This window comes from Peromyscus californicus, unplaced genomic scaffold, assembly GCF_007827085.1.
Source record: "Peromyscus californicus insignis strain IS unplaced genomic scaffold, ASM782708v3 Scaffold_8__1_contigs__length_139910024, whole genome shotgun sequence".
Classification (NCBI taxonomy): domain Eukaryota; kingdom Metazoa; phylum Chordata; class Mammalia; order Rodentia; family Cricetidae; genus Peromyscus; species Peromyscus californicus.
In genome coordinates this window covers 116,065,304-116,084,286 of record NW_026294606.1, presented here as the reverse complement: position 1 = coordinate 116,084,286, position 18,983 = coordinate 116,065,304, and the positions used below count along the sequence as shown (strand labels likewise).

The 18,983-nt window shown below is 53.9% G+C and overlaps 3 protein-coding genes across 4 annotated transcripts in view; 1 reads left to right on the top strand and 2 right to left on the bottom strand.

The window, feature by feature from the left end:
• The window catches only part of LOC128103185 (cyclic nucleotide-gated cation channel beta-1-like), a 36,899-nt gene extending 17,982 nt beyond the window's left edge, over positions 1 to 18,917 (bottom strand). For both annotated transcript variants that reach the window (XM_052727315.1, XM_052727316.1), the window contains exon 1: positions 18,249 to 18,917. The gene's annotated coding sequence lies outside the window, so the exon portion shown is untranslated. The remainder of the gene's footprint in view (positions 1 to 18,248) is intronic.
• Positions 2,859 to 7,897, top strand: Tepp (testis, prostate and placenta expressed). Its single transcript, XM_052727322.1, has 7 exons — positions 2,859 to 3,081; positions 5,772 to 5,833; positions 6,072 to 6,246; positions 6,498 to 6,559; positions 6,666 to 6,730; positions 6,906 to 6,938; positions 7,758 to 7,897. Exons 1-7 carry the CDS (start codon positions 2,859 to 2,861, stop codon positions 7,786 to 7,788), a joined length of 651 nt encoding a protein of 216 aa, XP_052583282.1. The 3' UTR covers positions 7,789 to 7,897.
• Positions 10,665 to 18,971, bottom strand: Znf319 (zinc finger protein 319). The gene is made up of 2 exons (XM_052727314.1): positions 18,924 to 18,971; positions 10,665 to 16,450 (listed from the first exon to the last, which is right to left on the bottom strand). Exon 2 carries the CDS (start codon positions 16,195 to 16,197, stop codon positions 14,452 to 14,454), a length of 1,746 nt encoding a protein of 581 aa, XP_052583274.1. The 5' UTR covers positions 16,198 to 16,450; positions 18,924 to 18,971; the 3' UTR covers positions 10,665 to 14,451.
• Between the last annotated feature and the right edge of the window lie 12 nt (positions 18,972 to 18,983).

The following is an 18,983-nucleotide window of genomic DNA, read 5'->3' as shown; positions in this document are numbered from 1 at the left end:
TTATGTGTTTATATGCCTTCTGTATTTTTTTAAATTTTGGGTTTTTTGAGACATGATAACTCTATGTAGCCCTGGTTGGCCTGGAACTCACTATGTAGACCAGGCTGCGCCTGAACTCACAGAGGCTTGCCTCTACCTCCTGAGTAATGTGATTAAAGGTGTGCGCCACTAAGAGTTGGACCTTGTGGGGCAGTGGTGGCGCACACCTTCAATCTCAACGCTCAGGAGGCAGAGACAGGCCAATCTCTGAGTTTGAGGCCAGCCTGGTCTACAGAGCGAGTTCCAGGACAGCCAGGACTACACAGAGAAATCCCATCTTGGGGAAAACAAACAAACAAACAAAAACAAAACAAAAAAAAAAAGAGTTGGTCTTTAGGTTAGGGTGCTAATCGGGGTCAGCACTGGGCAAGTTTCTGTATGAGGAAGTCTTCCTTAGGTTCCTGGGTCCCTAAGGAGCAGCACCAAATCTTACAAGAGTCTAACAGCAGGGAATTCTGAAAGGCATGTAAGTATATGCAAACCATATGCCAGTATATGCAAAAGAATAGGCAGCCCCAGGATTCCAAACCTTGGGATGTCTTGTTCTAAACCCAGGACTTTGAGTTCTGAGCTAGGATATCAACAGCCTGGGAAGGAGGGAGGCTGCAATTCCCCAGGCAGTGAGATGGAGTGGAACGGGGGTGGGGGGGTGGGGATGTGAGGGGTGGGGGGGTGCGCAGAGTATCACCTGCTAATCCCTGGCCTGCTGAGGCCACCACTCTGCCTGATCCCTGCCCTGACCCTGGAGCCTGGCTAATCTCCACCCACAAAGACCAAAGACAGCTTGGCATCCTCTTCCTTGAGACAGGATGGGGACAAGAGGCTCTCCAGGCTCCCAAGCAGCCCTGTTGCAGAGCCTAGGGTCCCTGCCTAACACAAACAGTGCTTTTGGGGGCCAGAGAGAGGCAGTAGTACTAGAGTGTCACTGTCCTAGTTAGGGCTATTATTGCTATGATGAAACACTAAGACCAAAGCAACTTGGAAAGGCTTTATTTGGCTTCCACTTCCAAACCCCTGTTCATCATTGAAGGAAGCCAGGATAGGAACTCAAACAGGGCAGGAGCTGATCCAGAGGCATGGAGGGCTTGCTCTCCATGGCTCGCTTATCCTGCTTTCTTTTTTTCTTTTTCTTTTTTTTTTTTTCCTAAGATTTATTTATTATGTATACAGTGTTCTGTCCACATATATTCCTACAGGCCAGAAGAGGGCACCAGATCTTATTTCAGATGGTTGTGAGCCACCATGTGGGTGCTGAGAATTGAACTCAGGACCTCTAGAAGAGCTGCCAGTGCTCTTAACCTCTGAGCTATCTCTCCAGCCCTTATCCTGCTTTCTTACAGAACCCAGGACCACCAGTCCAGGGATGGTACCACATACCATGGGCTGGGTTCTCCTCCATCAATCACCAATTAAGAAAATGCTCTACAGTTGCCTTGTGGTGGTGGCGCACACCTTTAGTCCCAGCACTCAGGAGGCAGAGGCAGGCAGATCTCTGTGAATTTGAGTGCGTTCCAGCAAGGTTACACAGAGAAACCCTGTCGAGAAGGGGGGTGGGGGGGGGAATGCTCTACAGGCTAGCCTATAGCCCAATCTTCCGGAGGCCTTTTCTCAATTGGCATTCCCTCCTCTCAGGTGACTATAACTTGTGTCAAGCTGAGCTAGCAAGCACAGTGACACGGCCTTGAGTGGGCCCAGCAACTATCCCTGCCCTGGTGTGGCCAGGTCACCTCCATAGAGCCCCAGCTCTGACATTTCCTAAGATGCTTGGCTGGTGTGGCAGCCATGGAGACCCCAAGCTTCAGGGACTGGGTGTCAAGTGCCGAGGGAGCTCTGCAGCCTGTGTTGACAGGGTTACCTGGGAGCTGCAGCGTCCTCACAATCAGGCTGCAGTGGTCATTGTCTCTGTGGTGCTCCTCATCCCGCAGCTGCCCACAAGGCCTGCCCGTCTCCCTTCCTCTGCCCGCGGAGCAGCAGAAAAGGAGAAGGTCCTTCCCTGCCTGTGTACCTGGGCCTGGGCCCTGCAGACGAGGTAGTAGTGGCTGTGGGTAGATGACTGCAGGGAGCGCTCTTCCTTTCTCTCTGTTCTACCCTCCTGCCCTTCCTCATGTAGCGTCGTCTCTGAGACAGCTTCCCATACTTTATCACCATGCCCCTTCCTGATCCTCCACGGTCAAGTTCCTCTCTTCTCCTGCCTACCTAGCTCCCATCTCCATCTCTCACCTCTAACTTGGGGGTCGGGGAGTAAAATCAACACATTCTCACTAAGGCGTAAATAACTAAAGGGGGATTCCAGGGTATGTCTGCTTTTTAAAAGAGAGGCACTAGGTAGACATTCATTTTTTTTTCTAATTCAGATCTGTCATGTTTCTCCCCCTTTAAAACAGTCTCATCTATCTGTAGCATTTAGGGAAAACGCTAGATATAGCCAAGAGTTGGCTACCTAGTGTCACAAGCCACACAGCATTCTAAGCTACATCCTAAATGGCTTTACTGTGGCTTTTTCCTGTTCAATATTTAAGTTTCACCTCACAATTCCTGGGGTACCCCAACTTCAGGCCTCTCAGACCCACACACACTCTGTGCTGACCTCCCTCATAGCCCTAGGTGCAGTGTGTGTGTGTGTGTGTGTGTGTGTGTGTGTGTGTGTGCAGGCACACATATATCTGTTGTTTGGATGTCCCTGCTGCCCAAGTGGAGTTCCTGAAAATCACCGGGCACACAGAAGATAATCAGTGCTTGACGAAAAGTTAAATCAACACAGGCCAAGAACATGTGCCTATATGGAAGGGCATCTAACTCAACCCCTCTGCTCCCCAGCGATGGCCCGCATCATCGACCTGGAGCCCTGGGACGATGGCTCCGCCCACGTGTACGCTTCGCCAGCCATCCTCCTCCCGATAGAGCGCGTGCGTAACCCACTTGCCGGCGTGAAGCACCAACTCTACCACCCCATCCTGCCCACCCTGCGGCGCATGGATATGGACACTGTCAAGGGCTGCCTCTCGGATGAGCACTCCCAGTCTTCCACCTACTGCTCCAAAGGTCAGGCCATGTGGCCACCCGCAGCTCAGGGTCTCCCGTTTGCCTTTGGAGCAAGGGTTGCTCGCAAGATAGAGATCTTGGCGGAAAAGGCTGGGGGCAAGTGAAAGAATGATAGAGGTCGGTCCAGCTCTCTACTCCCTTCCAGAAAGTTCCTCCAAGGTCTGGCCTCTACTTCCTGAGTAGAAAAATGGAGAGCGTACAGAGTCTGCCTCCCCGGGCTATGTGAGGCAATATGAACTAAGGGTGAGGAGCAGGTTGCCTGTACTGCATGGCTGATCAGCAGATGACCCTGGGCTGCTGCTGTGGGTGGCAGTGTTCTTTTATTTCCTTTAGGTTTTAACAAAATAGGGTTTCTTTGGCTTGCAATTCTGGAGGTGTCTCCCCTACTGCATCGCAACATGTAGCCCAGGCTGGCCTTAAACTCTGCTCCTCCTGTCTCAGACATGCCTGATCTTCTTACTGGCCTGTCATGGGGTAGAGGAGGGCTCAAGCGGTGCGTGTGCGTGTGCGTGTGTGTGTGTGTGTGTGTGTGTGTGTGCACATAGAATTCAGAGAATGACCTCAGGTGGTGTTCTTCGGTTGCTGTTCGTCAGCTAGCTAGACTGGCTGGCCAGAACACATCGGGATCCTCCTGTCTTTTCTCCCCACACTATAAAGACAAGTGTGCACCACCACGCTCAGCTTTTTATGTGGGTGCTGGGACCAGAGCTTGGTCCTCGTGTTTATACAGCCAGCACCTCACTATCTGAGCTACCTCCCCATGCCATCCTTTCTTTGAGACAATGACTTGCTGTGTTGTCCTGGCTGGCCTTGAACTCCTGGACTCAAGCTATCCTCCCTGTTCAACTTCTGGATCAGCAGAGATTGGTGGCCCACAACCACCACACTCAATATAGAAACACGGTCTTTTGCTCTTTCCCTCTGTCCACCCCAAGGTCTGTTCAGTGCGTTTGTATTCACACGCCATCGCTCTGGCTTTCCTCCCTTTCTCCATCTGTCTCTCTCCCCATCTCTCTCCTGTACCCCCTTTCCTCTCCCTCCTCCTCATCTCCTTTTTCTTCTCTCTCTCTCTCTCTCAGACACACACACACACACACACACACACACACACACACACACACACGTATGCAAAGCTTTGCCAGGTAGTTCCCAATGGCAAGAACAGCCTCCTTCATGACAGGATACCATTACCATATCTAGGAAAGTTAACAACACCACAATATCTCTTAACCAACACACCTTAAAATCTCCCCTGGAGGCCGGGTGGTGGTGGTGCATGCCTTTAATCCCAGCACTCCGGAGGCAGAGCCAGGCGCATCTCTATGAGTTCGAGGCCAGCCTGGTCTACAGAGTGAGATCCAGGACAGGCACCGAAACTACACAGAGAAACCCTGTTTTATTTAATTAATTAATTTACAGATTTATTTATTTATTATGTATACAGTATTCTGCTTGCATGTATGCCTGCAGGCCAGAAGAGGGCATTAGATCTCATTACAGATGGTTGTGAGCCACCATATGGGTGCTGGGAATTGAACTCAGGACCTCTGGAAGAGCAGCCAGTGTTCTTAACCTCTGAGCCATCTCTCCAGCCCATATTATGGGTATTTTTATGTGGTTAAATAATAGTATGATATCTTTATTGTTATTCTATCCCTCCCCCCTCTATCTGTGTTTACCCCCCCCCCCATCAATGGCCCTCTGTTTCTCCCACTTCCTCCTTCACCTCACTTGTACTCTGTTTCCTTCTCTGTCACCTCCCACCTGTGTTCTCTTCTTATTTTCCTGGTTTCCGTCGTTACTCCAGGTTATGGACTCCCATCCAAAGACCTGAAGCTAGAAACTTCAGAGGAGAGAGAATGTGTGGCGTTTATCTTTGTGGGGCTGGGTTACTTCACTCAACTTGATCTTTTCTAGTTCCATCTGTCTACCCAACCAGGCCCTGGAGAACCATGTACTATTGACTTTTGACCTTTTTGTTTTGTTTTGTCTTTTTGTTTTTCAGGACAGGGTTTCTCTGTGTAGTCCTGACTGTCCTAAAACTTGCTCTGTAGCCCAGGCTGGCCTCAAACTCACAGAGATCCGCCTGCCTCTGCCTCCCGAGTGCTGGGATTAAAGACGTGCGCCACCACTGCCCAGCTTCTGTCCCAGGTTTATAGAGGAATTTGTCCACATTTTTTTCTAGTACTTCTAAGTTTTCATATTGATCTCTATTGAGTTTTATTGTAAAAGATATCGATATTGTTTTATGGTTTTTTGTTTTTGTTTTTGGGTGTTTTTTTTTTTTTTTGGCTTTTTGAGACAGGGTTTCTCTGTGTAGCTTTGTGCCTTTCCTGGAACTCGCTTTGGAGACCAGGCTGGCCTCGAACTCACAGAGATCAGCCTGCCTCTGCTTCCCGAGTGCTGGGACTAAAGGCGTGTGCCACCACTGCCCGGCAATATTGTTTTATCTTAAATGTATAAAAACTAACATTGTTTTTTTCCTTTGAGACAGACTCTCACTATGTAGCCCTGGCTGGCCTCGAACGTGATACGTAGAATCAGGCCAGCCTTGAACTCCTGAGAGCTGGGAGTAAAGTCATGTGCCACCACACCTGGCAAAACATTTTTCTCTTAAGGTGCATAGTGTGGACCTCTAGTGTGGGCCTGTAAGGGTTCCCGAAAGAGACAACTTTATCATCTTTCAACAGATGACTTTAACAAGGCCCACTTCACACTCCTGGGAGTCCCCAACAAACCTCTGCAATGCCTGGTGAGTGTCCTTTGTCTTCAGCCCTGGATGGGCTCAGTAGCACCAGTCTGTACCCGGGCCCAGGCATCTCTGGTTCAAGGCCTTAATGCCTGAGCATATAAGCTGCCTATCTGGGACTTCCACGCCAATCCAGGCCCTGGTTTCCTGCATTCCCTTAGTTCAATGGGCTTAATGTCAGCTCAGGCCTAAGAAGCGCCCCAGGATCTTGCATCTGCCATTCCGATCCATCATTCCGTAGGACTTCACAGCGACCGGCCGGAAGCTCTGCCACAAGTACCGCGAAGGGAAGATGGTGCCCATCGCGCCAGGCATCAACCGGGTCGACTGGCCCTGCTACACGCGTGCCATCGAAGATTGGTCTAAATTCGTGTCCAGGTCCGGGGAGTTCAAGCTGCCTTGCGCCAACAAAAGGGGTCAGTCTACCAATCACAAGGGGCGCTCTTGAGAGGAGGGGATCTCCTGCAGTTCGGTGGCGCGTCGAAAGCAAGGATGAGGTTCATGGGTCCAAGGACCAGCAACGCAGGCACAGGGACCGGGGTGGGGGGTCGGGGAAGCCGCTGGGGCTGGGCCTGAGAGACTAGCAGGGCTCGGGTGGGGCGGGGCTTAGATGAGGGCGGGCCAGGTTTGTTCGGATCTAGGTCCCCAAGGTGGGTTCTCTCCACAGTGGAGAGTTTCAGTGGCTACGCGGTGCGGTACTTGAAGCCTGACGTGACCCAGAACTGGCGGGTAGGGAAGGATGCACGCTGACCCGGCCGGGGTGGCTGGGAGGGAGTGGCTGCTTGGGTCCGCGCCCTGAGGGCTTACGGGTCCCCATCCCTGTGGCCCGCCCCAGTACTGCCTCAACCAGAACCCCAGCCTGGACCGCTATGGACAGAAGCCCATGCCTTTCGACTCGCTGTAAGTGATACCACGCAGGACCCCTTCGGGACCCCAATCCCTGAGCAGGGGAGGGGGATCGTAGGTGTTGGGTAGATACTTAATTTCTACCAAATCGGCACCTGTCAGCGGGTGCCTGGCACCTTCAAGCTCTGGGAGCCGAGTTCAGCAGGATTCTTCTCCGTTCTTTTTGCAGGAACGCATTCCGACGCTTTGGCTCCCACTACAGGTAGACAATGGCCCCGCCCTGGCCGCAGCCGGTCACGCCCCCTGGGGGCGGGGCCTGAGGATGCTCGACCAGCGCTCAACCTGTAGCTTAGTGGGCCGGGGCTAGGGGTGCATTTCCCACCAGGATTGGCCCAGAGGAGGCCGGAAGGTGGGGGACCTGGGAGAATGGAGAAGGAAGGAACTGCCATCTGCTTCCCGCTGCATGGTAGCGCCCCCAACAGGGTCAGATACAAAGTGGAAGTGCTGATGAGAAACTCTAATGCATCCCTCCAGCCTCACCCTGTGCGGCAGACTCCGTGGTGCGAGACACACACACACACACACACACACACACACACACACACACACACACACACACACACACACACACCTGCCCCCACTCGCACAACCATACACTCTGTCTCTCCCTACAGCACACACTCCGCTTCACCTCTAGCTTGTAGCATCCAGAGTGTTGCCCCTTCCTATTCCTGAAAGTTGCCTTCCCCCAGCCCATACACAGAAAAACTTTGGGTTTTGTTACTGTGTGATGCCAAAGTAGATTCGTACATGATTGAAAACCCATGAAGCAACTGACGTTGAGGAGTCATTGGGAAATAGTATGAGGTAAATTAGAGATGAAGAAAATAGCCAAAAACATGCAAAAGGAAATAGGGAGCCATTGAAGGCTCTTGGGCACATAGCCTAGATGGAAACTGTTTTTTAGATCCTTGGGGGTAGAGAGGTGGGCTTTGGGGTGGGGATGGAGTGAGGGAAGAAAAACGTGAGTTTTCTTCAGGGCACTCTGGAGTCCTCATCTCACCTCTCTTTCTCTCCACAGTCGCGTTAACTATCTGACTCCCTGGCATTAATCTGTGGGGGGGGAAAGGCTGATCCCTCTGTGGCTGGACTGTGCCACCTCAGGTCCCCTAGCAGGACATAGGGCATACGGTGGCACCACCCATCTCCCCAGGAGTTCAGTTCAAGAAATAAACATAATGCTTCTTTGGAGAGGTCGGAGGCCTCTGTGTGTGTGTGGGGGGGGTGGTCTGGGGAAGGGTCAGGAACACAGTTGATAGTGTATTACCCTTGTCTGCTCTTCGCCAACTCCTGGGGAATGGGAAGAGGGTATGTAGGGGCTGGTGAAGGATGTCTTGTGGCCTTGGGTAGACTGTCAGCACCTAAGCCTCAAGTCTAGCTGGGGTTGAGGCACAGGCAGGCTGGGATCTGGGCTTCTCTTATGCTCCTGGTCCCTTACTTGTGACCCCTAACCAAGATCCTGAATTTGCAACCTCCACCTGAGTTTGAGCACTACGAGAAAAGGAGGGGCCAAGAGAGGGATCTGTGACACCTCCCTGGAGTCCTTACCATACTGGTGTGCTTTGGGGGTTCCTGGTACCCAGCGCTTCCCTGCAGGGAAGTGAGCAGATTAGCCTTGTACCATCTATTCCCTATGAAGCAGCAGGTTTCAAATATAAACTTGGATGAGGTGTGTGAGAACATTCTGGGCTCTTCAAGGCACTAGAAATTTATCGCCTAAATAGAAGGCCATTTGCTCTACTAGCCCTCATTTTTCCCTCAACATACACCCTAGTCCTGAGCCCCTTCTGTGATAGTGGCCATGATGGCTTAGGTGCAGGGGAACCCCCAGTGAAGAGGGTCTCACAGCCTAGTGCTAGGTTAGGGCAGCTGGCATCTGTACATAGCTCCTGGGCCTTCCATGCCTCACCCCGCCAGAGGGCAAACTGCAGGGAGAGGTCCCAGTTGGGACAAATAGCCACTAAGCTCAAGAACTCAGAATGGGATTTCTGTTCCTGGAGTTTCCCTGGAGTCTGAGATACCCCCGAACTTGAAATCATGTTCGAAGTCACATGTCCACATGCCGTTGTGTCTTCCAAGGATAGACCCCTTGTTTTCGTCTTATCCTCAGCAAAGTTGGCATCCATAGGGGTTAGGAACGCATCACTCACTCCCTTTCCTTCCTGAATCCACTGCACGGTGGCTGCATGCAAGGCTAAGGTCTCAGGAGGAAGGAATCGGGAGGAAAATGGCCTCACGGGTCAGAATACATCATCCTCTAGGATTTGGTGTTCTGCTGACAACAGGGCAGAGACATGGGGAGGATTTGCCTCCTTCATGCAAATCCAGTGGAGAGCTTTGGGAAGCCAATGGCAGAGCCACCTGGGGTGTTCCTTCCAAATGACAGAGAAGAAATGGACGTGCCCAAGGTTCCCAGCAGGGATGCTGCCGTCCTGCCTTGGGTGAGAATGGTCACAGGAATGCTAGCGAACACGCTGACTGGCAAGGAGGAACTGGGTGACTGGGATTTATTTAATTTGTTTTTTCTGGGCCTGCGTCCTTGACCCAGTCTGACTAGGAAAGTTCACCACATAATGTGGCCCAGCTTTGAGGCCTTTGCCTGGGCCAGCGATCTACTGAAGCTCAGGTGACACAGACAAGCGGCCACCCCGGCTTTACTAGTGTTTTGAGTCCAGTGGGAAAAACAGGTAGGCAGGCCAAGCCCTTTAAAGCCCAAGCCACATTCCTCTAGTCCAGGACGCCGCAAGGGTCAGCCCACAGCAGTAATTGAGGTTCCTGTCCACTGGCTGTGCATCTAACACCAACTTTATAAATACAAGAAACAGAAACTGTGCCTAAGAACTAAGGGCATAGAAAGCATAAGCAAAACCACTTGTGTACATACTTTTTATTAAGTTTTTAAGCGCTTCACAGTCCCCATGAGGTAAGTCGTTTAAATCCATTGTATAGCTGGTTAAGTAAATGGACTTGGGGCTGAAGAGGCTGAGTGCTGGCTGCTGCTCTGGAGAACCCAGGTTCAGTTCTCAGCACCCACATGGAGGCTCAAAACCATCTGAACTCTTAATTTCTGGGGATATAAGCCCCCTCTTCTGACCTCCAGGGGCACCAGGCACGCAGGTGGTGCACATACATACACGCAGGTAAAACACTCATTCACATACATCTAATAAATGGGCTTGAGGAAGGTGTGATTGCTGGGAATCGAAGGCAGTGGGATTGTGACCACTGCCTTCTACTTCTTTCCTGCTCCGACGAACAGGCCACGTGTGGGGAGGAAAGCACGGGGGCTTCCTGGGACTGGGGACAAAGACCAGGGCTTAGAAGGGATGTCCCATTAGAAAACTAAGAAGCCAAGGCATACACATACAGTCCCAGATGATCTGGAGGCTGAGGCATGACAAACAGCCCAGGAGTTTGAGACTAGCCTGAGAAGGACATTTGCTCTCAGTACTAGCAGTGGCTACTACCTCACGGCCTTGCCCTCCTCTTCAGGGGTTCATGGCTCATTATAAACAGATCCCATCAGAAATCTTTACTGCTGCTGTAACCTTGGGGATAGTGCAGACAGCATGACCTCATCTCTAGGCCTTTGGACCTGAACACAATTCAGTTCCCTGGCCTTTACCACAGACCCCAGCATGCCTCCTTGCTGGTCTGTCCTACCTTAGGATCTTGTCTCCCAAACTTTGTTCAAAGCCACATTTCCACCAGAAATGCTTTCCCCACCCCTTCCTATCCAATCTCAAAAGGCCTCACATGCTCCTCCTCCCGTTCTTCTCAAGACCACAAGCACAGGGGCCTCGGCTGTTTCAGGGGATTCACATCTCTGGCCAGTAGGGCTTGGTTGCCAGCTCCTTTTACCACCATTATGAGGTTCAGGAATGGGGTCTGGGGCCTCCAGAGCCAATGCAAGCACATTTGGACTGAATGAAATTTCTACTACAAAGGAACAGTAGTGTTTATTACAGAGCAACATGGGGAAGGTGCATCATAGTCCAGGGTCTGGGGCTGACAGCAGGACAGGCCCAAGTGAGATGGGGTGTGGTGAAGGTTCCAGTCCCAGATGTCAGTGGCCATTTTTGCTTTGTGTTTGCCTGTGGGTGCATGGACATGGGGAGACTAGAGGTCAACATCAGCATCTTCAATCACTCCCCACCTCATTTTTCGAGACAGGGTCTCACTGTACCCAGTGTTCACCAAATGGCTAGACTGACTGGTAGGAGCTCCAGGAATGTTCGTATGTCCTGTCAGTCCCCCACCTGTGTCCCCAGCCTAGGGTTACAACCATACAGGCTCTGGGCATCCCAACTCAGGTCCTCATGCTTGAGCAGCAGGGACCGCACTAACCGGGCCTTCTCCTCAGCCCTACTCCTTGATTCACGAAACCCTTTAAACTCTCATCTGCAGTTCTTGCTTTGTGCCTGAAAACAGCAGGTGCTCGGTTATGGTCGTGGAGGAACTACGGCAGGAATGCAGAGCCACGGTGGGGTGAGGACATAGTGGAGAGAGAGACCCCACAAGCCTGCCCCTACACAGACCAACGTTTACAGGACACGAAACCTCTGGAGATGTTGACTGACAGAAGCCAGGGCTCTTCCTGGGGGTGTGACCTCTCAGAAACAAAATGCTTGCTTCAGGATGGGACGCTGCAGACCTCATCACCAGAGTCTGGTCGGGGGGCCTTGGGTGGATTGCCACAGGGTCAATAGTCCAGGATGGGATGGGAGTCTGCTCTGGAGGAAGAGCAGGGTTATGAGCCAGGAAGGAGGTGCAGGCCCTTTAAGGACCCTCCTCTCTGCCTGCCTGGGAAGGTGGACAACAGTAGTTTGGATCTGTCAAGGAGCTAAACACTGGCTGGGGCAGGGGGAGCACTTTGTTGCCTTGATCCCCTAGCCAGATTGGGTGTCAGGGACAGTCCTAGCTAGAAAAGTGACCTGGAGCCAGAATGTCAGGGATGTCCTGACCACACTGCCTGTCTTGCACCTCTGTGCAGGTGGAACTCCAGGCCACTTACCACTGTGTGGCTTTGACAATCCCTGGGCCTCCAAATGGTCTGGACAAAGGAATGTTCAGGCCATTGCTGGCCACCAAGCAGTTTTATCTAGGCCACACCAGAAAACAAGCTGGGTCTTGAGCACGGCACAGACACAAAGGTCCCTTGCTGTTAGCTGCCGAGTGGTAGAAGCGACAGGAAGGAACCTCCTGGCTTCTCAGGGCCACACGGGGGATGAGAGAAGCATGGGGTCTGGGTCACAGTCTTAGAAACACTTGTGGTATAGGTAGCTCCATGTCCTTTGAACTTCCTACCTTTACCTAGGACAGGGCGCCCTTGGCTCTCAGATGCCAGGTTGAGGGCTATTTCTCCCCCTCTCTAGCCCCACCCTGACCTTTGAGAAATGCAAAGTATGTGAGTTGCAGACAGACTGCTATGGGCAAGAATGGAGTAAAAAATGTGTGGAAGGACTGAGGTAAAGGCACTGGGTTTGGTCTACCAAGGGATCACGGCAGGGCAGACCGAATGGTAGAGCAGGCTAGCTGGGCTAGGTGAGTTTACCACTGTTCCAGGAAGCACCTGAATAAATTGTTTTGCCATCTCCAGCTTCTGGCCTTTCATGAGCTGCTGGTTTCTCATGGTCCAGCTCCCTCCTCAAGGGCTATGGTTAAACCTTAAAGTCAGGTGGGGTGAGGTATATTGCACTTGGTTCCCATCAGCTTGTCCATAGCTTTCCCTCAGAGTCTCAACAATGTCTCCATGCAATTCTCACAACAGCGAGGTAAGTTAACCTCCCAATCTGTTTTTTGGTTTTTGACAGATGAGGCAACTGTGTCCCTAAGAGGTTAAGTGACCAGTCCAAGGTCACACAGCCTCAAAGCTCAGGCTTCAAGCCTAGCCCCAGCCTGCCACTCTGGCCTGTGTAAGCCTCTGCCTTTCCCATCGTTCCCTTTGGAAAGAAGAGGTGGGAGAGCTGGGGCGGCAGCGGGCCACGCTTTACTTCCAGAGAACACATCAAACTCACTGTGGGGTAACATCAACATGGCTGCCTAAAATGGAGTCATCCTTTGAAAAATTCCAAACTCTCATATTTATATATGATCCAAAATGACATGAAATTATGCTATACAATGTTATGAATAGTATAACAAACTGCTTTTAGAATGCAAAATGAAAGGAAAAAATTAGCAAGTAGGACTGGACTGTTGTAAGCCTGAGTTCCAGTCTTTTGAGGCTTTGTGACCAAGATTCAGCCCAAGAGGAGTGTTAACCTGCCTTTGTGGACACAGGCGAGAACCTGGGCAGACAGAGCAGGTGCATGCGGCCAGCTGGACTTTCAGAGGAGAGGTGTGTGGTATCCTCCTACCCATCTGGCCCTTGGCTCGGGTGCTGGTCAGTCCTCTTTCAAGACTCATGGATAGGGAGAGGGGGGCTGAGAAGGGCATGGGCAGGGCTGGGTTCAGAATGATGACTTTGACAACAAAGGCCCTCCTGGCTCTTGAGGTGGCTCTGGCCGTCCAGTGATGTAGTTGATCATGTACCTGCTAAGAATGCTGCCCACAGGCTCCTTTATCCCTGTGTTCCCAAGTTTGTCATAGGAGGCAGGCTGTGAGTAGCCAAAGACCTAAGAAGACTCTAGGACTCAAAGGAGAGCAGGTTGTTTTGGCAACAGAAGATCCTTAGGGCCCAAGCCCACAGCCGGACTGATGGCTCATGGAATCCATGGGCTAGAAGGGCTCTGTGGGGTGAGAAGCCATTCCTCACCCTGGGTACTCAGAACTCCATTGGGCCCTCAGGCAGGGCTGGGACAAGCTGACGCTACGACTCTGAGCCCCCGACACTTTGGTTCACACAATTTGGGAAGAAGGGACCTGTTTATAACTACTGGGGAAATCATGGGTTTAGTTCTCCTTCCTCCCCACCTCCGACATGAGGCTAGGGGGGAAAGGGGACTAACAGCCCTCCCCTCCTACAACAGCAGCTCAAAGGGAACGTTACTTTCCCTGAAGCTTAGAACTACTCACAGCCAGGAGGGGGCTTCCACAGACTCGGGATCACCCTCAGCACACAGGCTGCTTTTGTCCCTTTCCCTGCCGACAGCACGGGCTGACCTGAGGGTGTCATGGAATGTTCCTGCTTCCCCCACCCTGACTGGACCCCTCATCTCCAAGCAGACCCTGCCCAAAGACTCCTATCCTACCTACATAGCTTAACTATCAGAAACTCGGGTTGGGGCACATTCATTCTAGCTGGGCAGTCAGAGGACTGCAGCTCACGGTCTACACTCTAAGTCTCCAGAACTGTCACAAAGCTGGCCTTTCCCCGCAAAAAAAAAACAATTTGAGGAGAAACCCTATTTTCTTCTTGCCAAGCCACCTGGCTTCTAACTAGGCTGAACAATTTGGGAAGGCTGGGTTGGCATCCCTCATACCTGGGGCAGAGAGGTACCTGACTACAGGTGGGATTCAAGTTCCTTACAGGTAAGGAGGACAGCAGACTCTCAGAAAGCAAGTCCTGTCGTGCGCAAGGGGTCAGTGGGATCTGGTCTGGCCACAGCAGTTTGGCTCCTCCGATGGCCGGGCTGGTGCCGGTACTGAACATGCACACCCTCCACCTGCCCAGGACCCTTCGGTCCTCACCGAGGAGGGAGCTGGCTGACAGGCTTGCTGCTATGCAGCTGCAAGCAGGCGAGACTAGACAGGGCAGGTGGTGGCCCCGGGCCTTAGGGCAGGCAGGCCGCCACCTGGTAGGCGCCCTCCGCAGCTGCGGCCGCCGCGCTGTGCTGGGCACTGTGCTCCTGGAGCAGCGCCACATCCAGGAAGCGCTCGCCACACCACACACACTTGAACTGCTGCTCGCGGGCGTGCACTCCCTGGTGCTTGTTGAGATGCTCGCGCTGCTTGAAGGCTTTATCGCAGTTGGGGCACTTGTAGGGCTTCTCACCCGTGTGCACCCGCCGGTGACGCTGCAGGTCGGAAGCGTACTTGAAGCGCTTCTCACAGTCCGGGCATTTGAGTGGTTTCTCCCGGGCAGGGTCACAGCGGTGCTGCACAAACTCCGAGGAGGAGAAAAAGCGGCGCTCACACAGGGTGCAGCGCAGAGGCTTCTCCGCTGCAGCGCAGTGAGACAGCTGGTGCTTCTGCAGCGCAGATGCCCGCTTGTAGGCCTTGTTACACACCGGGCACTTGAAGGGCCGCTCTGTGGAGCTCGGCAGGCACTTGTGCCGCAGCAGCTCAGCAGACTGGTCAAAGCCCTTCTGGCACACGGGGCACTTGAAGAGGGTCTCCAGGGTGTGCACGTGCTGGTGGTAGAGCAGGTGGCTGGGCTGCCCAAAGCCCTTCTCACACAGGCCACACTTAAAGGGTTCTTCCGTCTTGTGAGTGCGCCGGTGCCGCATCAGCGCATACTGCTGCTTGAAGCCCATGGGGCACAGGTCACACTTGAAAGGCCGCTCGGCACTGTGGGTGCGCTCATGCTGCCGCAGGTCCGATGGCCTCTTGAAGGCCTTCTGGCACTCGCCGCAGCGAAAGGGCCGCTCACCGCTCGGGGTGCAAGGGTGCTGCAACAACTCGGAGGACTCTTTGAAATGCAGCTCGCACACGTTGCAGCGGAACAGGTGGTGCTCCCCCGAATGTGCGTACATGTGGCGCACCAGGTGGGAGCGGTGCTTGAAGGTTTTCTCGCAGACAGCACACTTGTAGGGCCGCTCGGAGCTGTGTGTGCGCTTGTGGTGCACCAGGTGGGAGGACTGACTGAAGCTCTTGTCACACAGCGTGCACTTGTACGGCTTCTCTCCAGTGTGGATCCGCTCGTGCCGGGAGAGCTCCGACAGGTGCTTGAAGGGTTTCTGGCAGATGGGGCAGCTATAGGGCTTTTCGGGTTGTTCCGCGGGGGCCACATTAGTGGGTGGAGGTGCTGGGGGCAGCGACGGGGCAGTAGTGGTGGCTGGTTCAGCGCCCTCAGCTGGCTTGTAGGTCTTATCGCAGATGGAGCACTTCACCATGCCAGTGTGGGAGCTGTGGTGCTGGGCCAGTGAGGTGAGCAGGGAGAAGCCCATTTTGCAGACACCGCAGACAAAAGGCTTCTGCTCAGCCTGCACACACTGGTGTTCCAGCAGGTCGGTGGCCTGATGGAATATCTTGAGACACTGTGTGCACTGGAATGAGCGGTCATGGCCTGCCAGGCACTGGTGCTCGTGTGGGCTGGCGAGGTGTGCCAGGTCATGGCCACACACACCACATTTGGGGCCTGGCTCCCCTGCTGGCAGAGGTGCATGCTGTGGGGGCTGCAGGCCTGGGTCAGGTTGCAGAAGTATGCCATAGACAGCACAGCCCAGTGGGTTCTCAGCTGTTCCTGGGGGCAGCGAGTGTTCAGCCAGGGCCGGTGGTGGCTCTGCATGGTGCTGAGGCTGTGGTGCCTGCGGCTGTTGTGGCTGCGCCTGTGGCGGCTGCTGCCAGCTTTCCGACATGCTTGGGAAGATGAAACTGGGTTTGGACAGTAATGGCTTCAGTTTCCCGCTTAAGGTGAACCCAACCCTGAGAGAGAAGCTACCGGATCTCAGGGGCGGACAAGAACCTCACACAAGGCACAGAGCAGACTGGTCAGATAGCCCTTGTCATTAGCCAAGAAGAGAGCTACAAGGCAGTGTTTACAGGACAGGGGCTCTTCGAGACAGGGTCCCAGCAATGCCAAGAAGGCTCTGCCTTCCCCAGTAATCGGCTCTGTAGGGAAGAGAGACACAGTGAACTTGAGGTAGGAACAAGTGGCCCTTCCCTTCCCTTTTCCTGTGCTGCCGCCTACACTCACTGCATGGACATAAGCTACCTTGGGGGGGGAGATGCTCAAGGCTGCAAACCTACCCCCTTCACATAGTATCCAAGAAGTCTGGTAGCAGCTCCACTCCTCCATGCAGAGGGGAAGGGAGCTATTCCCATGGCCATTTTCTTCAATTTCCCATTCTCGAGCAGGGCATCTCAGCCTCCACAAATCCCCTCTAGTTTCCATATGGCCTTATTCAGTCAGGTGTCTCACAGGGTCTGGGGTGGCCTGTCCCAAAGGCCTGCCAGCCCCTTTCACATTAACATGAGGACACCACTACTTAGAGACCAGAGAAGCTGGCTAGCAGAGGGAAGCCACACCCCCAAGGCACCAGTCCTAAGGCAAACGGACTCTGGGAGCTAATATTAAAGACATCAGTATTAAGGACTACCTAAAAACCCTCTCCTTCAAGGGACTGGTCCATGATCCTCTTCACCTGCACTCCAGGCCTTTCCCTGGGCACATGTATCTCTAGTTATAATAGGATGAATGGCCTTGCAGGGCCCTCAACTACTGGCAAGCAGGGTTAAATGAGAGGTTCATAGACCCACACGGCGTGGACCCCCCACCCTCTGCCCGGCCCGGGAATCCTCTACCCGGCGTGGAAATCTTCCACCCAGCGTGGAGATCCTTCAAGCTGAACTTCTCTATTCTAATCATCTCCCAGAGGAACACGATGTAAGAAAGTGTCCTGTTTGCCTGAGTTATACATGATAAAGCTCGCCACAGGGTGTTTCTCCTCCAGGTCCAAAACACTCACAGTAATCAATGGAAGATAAAGCCCACCCAACCCCAGCAAATCTCTAATTCACCACTCTGAGGCAGCATAAAGAGAAGGAGGAACTTTTGGAACTAAAGGCAACCTTTCCAGGTTCTCGGCTCATCTGCCACTTAAGATTGAAAAGTCTGTAAGTTTTCTCTCTAAGAGGAAGAAGGTAGAGATTGACCCCACAAGCCAGTCTGGCTTCTAACTGTTCCGCTGAAGAAACAAAAGAATCAAGCTAAAAGTTGTCATCCTCAGCATCTCCTGGGAAAGGAAGGAATAAAGGCGCTGCTGCGTTGGTATAGTACCAAGAAGTATGAACAAGCAGCTACAGCAGGTCATTCTAGCGTTCCTAAGGTAGAAATAAGAGGTGGACTGCTCTGAACGCTGTCTGGTCTAACTGTACCAATCCAACTGTGTGTTGTTGTTGTTGTTATTGTTATTATTATTTTTTTTGGGGGGGGTATGAATGGCTGTCAGCCCCAGCGGCGACCCCCACTCCCCACCTCCCGGAGCAACCCCACTGCCTACTCTGACCCTTCTCCAGAAAGGTGAAGCCAGGAACACTTTCAGATCACTCCGCAAAGGGCAGGAGAGAGTAGGGGAGGGGAGGGAAGGCAAGGAGAAACCCCCACCTGCGCCCCACCCCAGTCCTTCTTCTCCGGGTAACTGAATGAAAGCTGGTCACCTCCCATCAGGCCCAGCTGGGCTGCCTCCTGTCAGCTCTTGCTCTGGATGGCCCAGCCGCAGCGGCCCGGGAAAGGCCTGAGAAAGGGGTGGCTCGGGCCGAGGAAGGCCCCAGAGCCTTAAACCGTGCCCGGGAAGCGACTGTGCTTCCAGGCCTAGCCTGGGCCGCCCCAGAGCTCAGGAGGCTCTGCCGAGGTGCAGTGGGCACTGGAGTGGCCCCCAGATGCAGCCCCGGATGCCCTGCAGCTCACCTGCTCCAGGCCGCCCGTGGGGTCAGGCGCGGGGCGAGCGGAGACCAGCTGCTTTCTCAGCTGCCTCTTTATTCCGGCTCCATCCGCGGCGGCGCGGCCTACGCGCCCCGCCAATCCCCGGCCTCGCGTAGCAGAGGCGGGCAGCCCAGGGGCGAGAGACGGGTTTGCGACGGCCGGAACCGACGAATCGACTCGCGCACTCGGGCTAGCGGGACCCGGGCAGCGGAGGGACGAGCGAGCGGACAGACCGACGATCCTGCAGAGACCGGCGGACTGGCGGGCGGCGCGAGGCAGGGGAGGCGGGGCCGGGGGAGGAGCCGCGGCCCGGGCGGCGGCTGCGGAGGAGCCGGCGGCACGGTGCGAGGCCGCCCCCTGCCGGGGACCCGCGGGCCCTCGGGCCCGAGCCTGTGGGTACGGAGGGGCGGGGCTGGAGCCTCGGGATCCGATCACGGAAACCTGCAGAGCTGAGACGCCCGGATCCAGTTGCAGCCCTGTCCCTGCTGGCGACAGCCCGCCCCACCCGCCCCTCCGGTCTTCTGCAGCTGACGTGCAGCTCAGCTCTCTCAGGAGTGACCCTGAGATCCTGGGGCTCTGACTTGGTGCAGGTCTGACAAGCGGACCCGCACTGGGGCACTAGGACGACCGAGCGTTCCAGCAGGCTCCTGCAGCACTTACCGCGTAGCCGGCGGGCGCAGTTTGCGGTAGTCCTCTGGGCTCCGCCCCCTCCGCCGCAAG

What these genes read in the sequence shown, in the direction of transcription:
- Tepp (XM_052727322.1), top strand. Translation starts at nt 2,859, where the DNA reads ATGGCCCGCATCATCGACCTGGAGCCCTGGGACGATGGCTCCGCCCAC. An exon ending in CCCATGCCTTTCGACTCGCT is followed by an intron (nt 6,731 to 6,905) that starts GTAAGTGATACC and finishes TTCTTTTTGCAG; the next exon opens with GAACGCATTCCGACGCTTTG. An exon ending in CGCTTTGGCTCCCACTACAG is followed by an intron (nt 6,939 to 7,757) that starts GTAGACAATGGC and finishes TTCTCTCCACAG; the next exon opens with TCGCGTTAACTATCTGACTC.
- Znf319 (XM_052727314.1), bottom strand. Translation starts at nt 16,197, where the DNA reads ATGTCGGAAAGCTGGCAGCAGCCGCCACAGGCGCAGCCACAACAGCCG.